This window comes from Microplitis mediator, chromosome 1, assembly GCF_029852145.1.
Source record: "Microplitis mediator isolate UGA2020A chromosome 1, iyMicMedi2.1, whole genome shotgun sequence".
In the NCBI taxonomy this organism is placed as follows: Eukaryota; Metazoa; Arthropoda; class Insecta; order Hymenoptera; family Braconidae; genus Microplitis; species Microplitis mediator.
Genome location: NC_079969.1, coordinates 4,758,192 through 4,767,119, shown reverse-complemented (window position 1 = coordinate 4,767,119; position 8,928 = coordinate 4,758,192). Strand labels below are relative to the sequence as shown.

At 30.9% G+C, this 8,928-nt stretch overlaps 3 protein-coding genes across 6 annotated transcripts in view; all 3 read left to right on the top strand.

Moving 5' to 3' along the window:
* Nucleotides 1-1,098: 1,098 nt before the first annotated feature.
* Nucleotides 1,099-2,911, top strand: LOC130672130 (uncharacterized). Of its 4 annotated transcripts, none has more exons than XM_057476457.1 (4): nt 1,099-1,394; nt 1,650-1,913; nt 1,977-2,136; nt 2,485-2,911. In XM_057476457.1, the coding sequence occupies exons 2-4, from the start codon at nt 1,818-1,820 to the stop codon at nt 2,625-2,627; spliced, it is 399 nt and encodes a 132-aa protein (XP_057332440.1). In that variant the 5' UTR covers nt 1,099-1,394; nt 1,650-1,817; the 3' UTR covers nt 2,628-2,911. The 4 variants fall into 4 exon arrangements, with proteins under 4 accessions (XP_057332440.1, XP_057332454.1, XP_057332450.1 ...); XM_057476471.1 differs by having other exon boundaries at nt 1,639-1,913; XM_057476467.1 differs by having other exon boundaries at nt 1,620-1,913.
* Nucleotides 2,912-3,998: 1,087 nt separating this feature from the next.
* On the top strand, nt 3,999-6,922 carry LOC130672096 (histone-lysine N-trimethyltransferase SMYD5). Its single transcript, XM_057476390.1, has 4 exons — nt 3,999-4,155; nt 4,422-5,030; nt 6,319-6,496; nt 6,558-6,922. The coding sequence occupies exons 1-4, from the start codon at nt 4,111-4,113 to the stop codon at nt 6,884-6,886; spliced, it is 1,161 nt and encodes a 386-aa protein (XP_057332373.1). The 5' UTR covers nt 3,999-4,110; the 3' UTR covers nt 6,887-6,922.
* Nucleotides 6,923-8,188: 1,266 nt separating this feature from the next.
* The window catches only part of LOC130668516 (neurotrimin-like), a 137,839-nt gene continuing 137,099 nt past the window's right edge, over nt 8,189-8,928 (top strand). Inside the window, exon 1 of the mRNA XM_057470877.1 lies at nt 8,189-8,313. Coding sequence (XP_057326860.1) covers nt 8,295-8,313 — 19 coding nt within the window. The 5' untranslated portion in view covers nt 8,189-8,294. The remainder of the gene's footprint in view (nt 8,314-8,928) is intronic.

Sequence of the window (8,928 nt, the reverse complement as noted above, 5' to 3'; positions counted from 1 at the left end):
TTCTTTGCGGAAGTCTACGGAAGTCGTTTGAAACAAAACGAACTGTAGCCTTTACGTATACTATAGGATGTCTACTAGGGACTTTTGGTGACTAGGGTCTGTCTAGGGAAAAGTTACTTACAAGGTACTGGTTAGTTTTAAGTGGTTAGTTTTAAGCGGAGGGTTGCAGAGTTGAGGCAAGCGCGTAAGAAAATGGGAAATAGAAAATTTCAAAAATATAAAACGCTGCTGGTGGAAAGTGAATTAAAAAGAAAAATTAACAGCTTGGTCGAGGAAAAAATGTATGTATGAATATATGATATATTATTCTGAATTTTGTAGACAAGTATAAGTTTTAGAATTTTTTTTTTCAATGAATCAATTAGGGCCAGTTTTTTAAGTGATCCTGAAGTTAGCAAACAATTGACAATTTTTGAATTTCGTTTCAACAAATGAATTCAAAAAAAAGAATAAAATTAAAAATGTGTATATGTAGAAAATAATGAAAGTTTCGGGCGGGATTTTTTAAATACTTTTTTTTTTTTTTATAATTTATTACTTTTAAAACAATTCAAAAATTATTAGATGTCAGCTTACTAAATATTTTTCACGAGACTACAAAATGATTCTGTAGTTAGCAAACAATTAAAAATTTTCAAATTTTTTTCTAGCAAATTGTTTACCAGAAAAAAAACAACCAAAAATATGCACATATAGAAAATTTTAAAAACTGTAAGTGCAATTTTTTCAAATATTTTTTTTTATAACTTATCGTTTTAAAAAAAAACAAAAACTATTAGACGTCGGCTAATTTCAGAATCCCAAGTGGCCAGCTCAGCTTTTTGTTGGCTTTTAGTTATCTATTCCAAGTCAACTTTTTGCTATTTCTAAATGTTATCAAAATGGTAACAAAAAGTACTTTTGAAAAAGATAACTTTTAAAAGTTGTCTTAAAGTTAACATAAAAATGTTAACAAAATATAATATGAAAATGTTAGCAAAATGTTACCATAAAATGTAGTTATAAATGGTGACTTTTTAGAGATAAATAAAAGTTACCAATTTAATGTTGATAATTTATCATCGCTAAAATGTTACATATATGTTGACTTTTTAGTATTATTCAAAAGATAGCATTTTATTGTTAACATTTTACTAACAATTTTGGGTTAACATTTTGCTAATATTATAGTATTTCATTTTGTTATCAATTTGTTGACATTTAGATGTTTTCAACCACAAAAAAGGCGGTAAACGCTGTACAAGCCGCCATTTCGGATATATATATATATATATAAACGCTCGAGTGTGATGTGAACAACATAACCTAATATTATTTTGTCTTTTAATTACTGTGAAATAATTTATAATATAATTTATAGCTATTGATTAACAATACTCAACGGTTCATAAAAGGTAAAATTTTATATATAAGTATGGAAAATTTTCGACAGCGGATACGAAAACCGCTTGATTTGCTTGGACCACGACAACTAAAACGACGTACGCAACAAATACTTGCACTGGAATATTTGTTATCTAACTTAAATAATAATAATAATAATAACACTAACATTAATATTTACAACAATAACAATAACGACAACGACCATGACGACGATAACAGTAGCCGCGATTCAGACGTTTCAGATGATCCTAGCCGTTTTTCAGGAGCTGTCGATCAAGCTAATGATGAGCCTTTGCCATTGATTGATGGGCTTAACTTTTTTGATCAACCAGTAACCCGATCAGAGTATTAGTTACTTAATTTCCATGTGAACAATCAAGTTGCTAGTGGTGATAATGATTCGATTCTTACTGAGTTCATAAAAGAGTGGCATGTTAAACATAAAATCACACGTGAAGCGACTGACGAACTTTTACGCAAACTTCAATCATAGTCTCAAGAACAATGTTTCTATGCAAAATGAATTTGTAAGTACTAATTAGCTGTTGATATTTCATAATTTTTGAATAACTATCATAAAAATATTACAGAAAGACATGATACGGAAAGCTGGTGGTCGCAATGTACAAAAAGCCACTCGTTTTGCATTGGAATCATTCATTTCTGATGAGTTGGCAAAACAAGTGACATGGTCCGGATTACACAGTGAGATTAAAATCTCAGCATGTTTCTTCGTAGAAATTATTAGTGGTAATAGAGCGATAAATAATATTGTAAGATTAACTATCCTGCTTAAAAAATCCGATAGATTCTCATAGCTGTAAGTATAAGGCCCTATACTTAACTATAGCACTTCTCATAGAACAAATTTATTCTTATAAAATCTCTCTAGGAATTCATGAGAATCTATTGGATTCTATGAGATTTTTTAAGCAAGGTATCTACTCTTCAAGTTCTAGCAATAACTTGCTTTTTGAAGCCTTTGATTGATCTTTCTACTGTCAAAGTAAAATAATTTACAACCAAACAAGCTATAAATAAATGCTGTATTTAAATTATTATGTTCATTAATTTTTCTTCGTTTTTTTTCTTTTTTAGAAATTTTATTAAGCACTTTGAACGTTACAAAACCTGATGTTGAACATCAAATGAAAGCCTGGTTTCAACGCGGTAGTGACCGAGCCAATAAGAATACCGATCCTACAAATGGTTCTGTCAAAAAGCAAAAAGTTGCCAAATAATTTGTAGTTACGATCTTTATATTTACAAGTTGTTTTCAAAAAACTTTTTTTTAATAGTATAAAGAGTTTTCTGTTCTCTAAGCCTAAATTAATGATCTCAAAACATAAAAGTAAGCTTATCAGATAAAAATAAAACTATAAGTTAGTGTCACCAGTGCGCTAGTCACAACAACTAGTCTTGATATTAAGCTCACAATTATTATTACTATTATTGTTATTAATATAAAACCTATGAATGTTGTAAAGAAATTGTTAATAAATTTAAGCATTCCAATTATAAAAAATTGTATATTTGTCACAATAAACTGCGAGTGATTACAATTTACAAATAAATATAAACACAATTCTAAAAATATTCTATCATGAAATGAAATATTTATTTTTTCTTGTTTAATATATGTATATAAACAAGAAAAAATAAATATTTCATTTCATGATAGAATATTTTTAGAATTTATGTTTGTTTATTTGTAAATTTTCAAATTTCCCGCGGTTTATACTACCCCTAACCTCTAATGATCCTTAAAATTGTTAACATTAAATCAACTAAAATAAGACTGATTTGTTAAATTAAAGTCAACTTTTTTCCATCAACTTGTTACCAATAAAAAGTTAACAATTTGTTATGTTTTTGGTAACCAAAAACACATTGTGATTTGTTAACAAAAAGTTGAAAAATGTCAACATTAAGTTATGAAAATGTCAATAAATAGTTAACAATTTGTTACCAAAAAGTTATCTTTTTGAGACAGAAAAAAGTTAACATTTTGCTGGACATTAGTAGTGATATTTGTTGATAAAAATTTGCCTTTTTACATCTCAATATAAATGTTAACATTTTTTTTGTTAACTTTTTCGATACGAAAAAGTTAACATTTGGCCACTTGGGATAATATTAAACCAACCTCTAATACATTTTTTTTTCTACTTTTTACTAACTAATTTTTAATGATAAATTTTGACACAAGCATCTAATTTAATGCAAATGTCAAAATTTGTAATCATTTAAAATGTGATCGTGATTTTAGCAACAATTAATTGAATTATTTTTAGTAAAAAATTCTATTATATGCAAATAAAGAAATTCATGACCGTTTAGAACGCGACAGTCATTTTAGCATCAATAAGTTTTTGTTTTTTCAAAAAGCACAAACAAGACGGTCATGTAACCGAAACACAAAATGGCGGCCATTGCGTTTCTTATCAGACAATTTCTTTTATTCAAAACTTAAATCTTCTGACGGTCATAAATCGCTGCAGCAAAATATTTACAAGTGTGAAAATTTAAATATAGATGGCACTACTGTAATATTTTAAAAGGAATGTCAGTCCTTTGTGTCGACGCTCTATAATATTCAACGCAAGGTTAATTTTCACGTTGCAATTTTTAACAATTTGAAATAATTCAATCATTTGTTTATTAATTCTTTTAAATAAATTAACAATCGAACCAATAACAAAAAAAAATTTGTATCTTTCGATAATGAATAACGAAAGTTTTCAAGTCCGCATCATAAATAAAGAGAAAGTGCGTTGTTTAAAAATTCTACAACAAATACATTAAATAAAACAAGTGACTGTCACTCGCAACAATTTATAAATTTTAAATAAATAAATAAATTCCAGTAATTAAATTTTGAAAAATGCGCGTACTGATTTTAAAATTTTCTAAATTCGTATTTTTAAATTCTTATTCTTATTATTAATTTATTTAAAAATTTAAAAACTGCCAACTGTCAGCTGCACTCAGTCATTAAATAAAAAATTAACCAAAAAAATTATTTTTAATTTTAGGGTAAAGGAATTTTTGCTTTGCGGGCTTTCAAAGAAGACGACATAATATTCGAAGAAAAACCAGTAGTTTGTTGTCAATTTTCATGGAATTCTGATTACGGTTACTTGGCATGTGACAACTGTATGTATCCCCTAGAAAATGCAGAAGAAAACGCGCGCCGGTTGACTGGAAAAAATGATTTGATTTTACCGCATCCAGAATGCTGTGAGATAAAAAAAGAGTCAATAGTTGAATGTCCAGCTTGTGGTAGCAAGTATTGCAGCCCTGATTGTTTGAACGAAGCACTTGGTAAATACCACAGAATCTTATGCAGTCAAACGCGTGAAAAATGTGAAGCCCATCCGCTGGAAAAATTAAAAGAAACCTGGAAACAAATGCATTACCCACCGGAAACTGCTACAATCATGCTCTTGGCAAGAATGGTAGCTTATGTCAATCAAGCTGAAGATAAATCGAGTGTTTTATCTGTTTTTAATAATTTCTGTCACAAGACAGTTAATGAGGTCCATGAAATAGCACACAATTTACTTGGAGAAAAATTCATTGGGCAAATTGATGTGCTGAGACAATTGATGGAGCAGACGTTTAGTAAAGAGAACGTTCCCCAGGTATGTTTTTTATTTATAATTTTTTTTTTTTTTTAATACTGAGAGTAAAACGAATTGTGATACTGAAGATTAACTGAAAACAAGTTGTATTTTCATGTATATTTCAAATAGTTGTCGGTAGAATCTTTCCAAAAACTCAGGTTGTAGAAAAAAAAGTTGTAAATTAAACCAAAAAACATGAGATAAAAATAGGGATGAGAAAAGTATAGCCAAATTTTTTTTTATCTTGAAATCTACTGTGGGGATAAAGAAACACGAAATCGTTTTCATAAATTTTTTGACTTCGAACATTTAAAATTTTCGTATCAAGGAGAAGCAGAGACCAGTATAAAAAGAAAAATTTTATAATCGAGTGATCGTGTGAACTATCAATGAACACAATTATTTGAAATACGATTTAGCTTTGGGAATATTTTAGAATCGGTCGCTGTAACTTTTAGATTATCGAAAAATAATTGGTTGATAATTTCTTTTAAAATGTTTTCAATGAACAAAGTATGATGGATTTGTCACTACCCTATCACAAAAATTCTTGTGGGATTGCATGGAAATCCATAGAAATTCATATAGAGAAGTATGGAGTTATAAAAAAATGGATATCTGGATTCCCATATAGGAAATCCGCATAGGAAACTGGCCGTCTCAATTCCCATGTAGGAACTTCATATGGGAAACTTAGTATCTGGATTCCCATGTAAGAAACCCACATAGAAAACTGTAGATATCTGGATTCCCGTCTAGAAAAATGGACTTCTGAATTTCTTTGTGGGAAATTTATTTAGGAATTCGGGTTTCTATTGTAGTCCCAGTAAGAGAATAGACCTCGGAAATTGCGCCCACTACCGAGCATTTATGTACATCGCATGCGTTCAGAAAAGTGGGAGAACATTTAGCACATAAAACATCCAGAGTGGGAGTAAAAACCGACGACACCCGAAGTCCAATCTCTTGTTGGGATGTCAATAATTAAGTAATTTTTATAAAATCCGGGAAGTCTGGATTTCTATGTCTATCGTCTATTGATACGCGTAATTAATTCTATGCAAGATTCCCATAGGAAACCATCCGAAAATGTCGTGTGGGAACCGACATAAGAATCTAGGTTGTATTCCCATATGATTTTTTTGGTAGGGTAAAACTTCTTTAACTTTTTTCTCTGAATTTCGTAAATTTCAATGCATTCAAAAATTAGACTCTTTATTTATTAGTAGTAAATTTTATCCATTTGATTTAAATTCGTACAAATATAATTGTCTTAATTAATTCACTAACTAGGTTTTGATTTCAGTGGTTCACACCTGAAGGTTTTAGGAGTTTATTAGCACTAGTAGGCACAAATGGTCAAGGTATTGGTACAAGCGCATTTAGTAGATGGGTGAAAAATGTATCAGCTCTTGAATTACCCGATGATCGAAGGATTCAAATCGATAAGTTTGTCGATCAGATTTACGATGACATGGACGAAGGTAGTTAAATATTTTAGGAAAATAGATTACATGTTCAGTGTAATAATAATTTTGTTACTAGTGGTAGGAACTTTTCTGAATAATGAGGGATCTGGTTTATACGCACTTCAGTCAACTCTCAATCATAGCTGCTCACCAAATGCCGTTGTTGAATTCCCTTACTCTAATAGTACTTTGAGAATAAAAGCGACTCGTGATATTCAGCCTGAAGAAGAAATTTGTATTGGATATTTAGATGAATGTGAATTAGAGCGCAGTAGACATTCACGACAAAAATTACTAAGTTCCTTGTATTTATTTGTTTGTCAATGCGACAAATGCATTGCGCAAGCTGAGGATTCAGATGTTACTTCTGATGAAGATGACTATGATCATGATATGTCAAGTTAAATAAATAAAATATATAAGAATTTATATTGAATATAAACCGGGTGTTTTTCTTGAGACATCACAGTCGAATTATTTCACCAAATTCTTTATCTGATTCTCTTCCACGAACGTCCCAATTTATCCAGTGCGGAACCTAATCCAATTTCCAGAACTCAGAATATGTAAAACTTCCTCTATATTTTTATATTTGCATGACAAGTTTCGAATAGGCGATACAGGTGTTCTTAGTACCTATGGTTCATAAATATTTAATGGGAGATATAATGGAAGACACCCTGATAGTTGAGTTGGCAGCAGGCTGGTGACAACGTTCTGCAGCAGTTTGAAGCCAAGTTGGCCCCAAAAAGTGGTATTTCCATAAGTTGACAGCAACTTTCTGAGAAACTTGGTGGCAAAAGTTGTCATCCATTAGTTGACATAAAGTTGCCTTCAATTTTCTCAGAAAGTTGGCGACATGTTGCGGCAGTAGATTGTCACCAACTTTCTGGGAAAGTTGTCAACAATTTGTAGTCAACAGTTACAAAAGCTGAAAGCTGTGGTAACAAATATATGAGCGCAAAAAATTTCCTGCTACAATCATCCGAATACGATGCTCGCGCTGATTAACCTTTCGTTACTCGCGTCCACTCGCCCGACGATTTTCATCGCGTGGCGAGCACTGTGCCGCCCATGCTAAAGGAACTGCGACGTTGCCAAATTATAATGCTATAATGAATTATTTCTTACAGTAACAACAGTAAGTTTGGCAACGTGGTCACAAAAATTGAATCGACGATTTAACTCTCATAATGAGCACTGTGCCGCTTTTTCACATTCTTGTAATACATAAATATACTTTTTTTATATTTAAAATATATATTTATCAATTATAATTATATTTAACAAAAATATAGATTTCAAAAAGAGAATTGGTTAAGTATAAAGTCACAAATACCCATACAGTAATTTTCATTGTAATTTTAGTCAAAAAGGCGGCGTCACGCTCATAGCGCGAGTAACGAAAGGTTAACAAAGTCTTCGTAAGGGTGAGAATCAACACCTATTCCTTCCTGTTGAGTGATTTGCATTCTCCCTACGTTTTTTTATACTTTTTGAACAATATCCTTTTGTATCTAGTTCTTTTCAATTAAACCATAGTTTGTTCTTCGCTTCCTTTCGGTTTTTTAGGTGCGCGTAATCATGTCATTACTAGATCCCTGTAATAACTTATATCTCGACCCTTCTGATAATCCAACACTGTCTCGAATCCAGTATCCAATACTGTTTTCAAATCCAATATCCAATATTGTTTTCTAAATCTTTAGGTAATGCCATGGGACTTGAACATCATTTACGCGTTACGCCACCTAACGTATTCACTAGTATTCACGTCAACGTTTCCTGCGGAACCAACAATATTCAGTAATGGATGAAGATGAACGTAGCGGGTGAGTACTATATTAATTTATAAATTATTTAAATTGATACTGACTCGCCAATAGCGGCGTCACAAATTAACGTTTAGTCAAGAATTTTGTCAGTCACAACCAGCTAGATGATTGGACGCAATGTTTTTTTTAAATGATTGAAAAATTTATTTTTCCCTTCGTATTCTCATCTCAAGGTATTTTTAAGAAAATACTGGTTTCAAAATTTTAATTTATATAAAAGTTACAAAGGCGTTTGTAAGATGTCGCCACGATTGTTATGGTTTGCTCATGAATGTATTATTAATCATGATACCGTATTTTCTGTACCATGCACGATCTCGTGATTTTTTAATTTTTTTAAGAATTATATGAAAGTTTTGAATATTAAAGTAACGGCATCTAACAGATGTAACAAAATTGGAAAACTCTTTACTACTATCGTCATTGAAAATCACGGAACTATTAGCCATCGCTCTGAAATACTACAGACAAACACGATATTATGGTAGTGCTTTCATAGAAAAAAATGGCATGCAATAAAAAAAGGGACCAGCGACACAAACGTCCCAGCCTTCCTATTCTAGTAATCTTGGTCAAGATCACTCTCTAAAAAATTCTATAGAAAATCGAGAC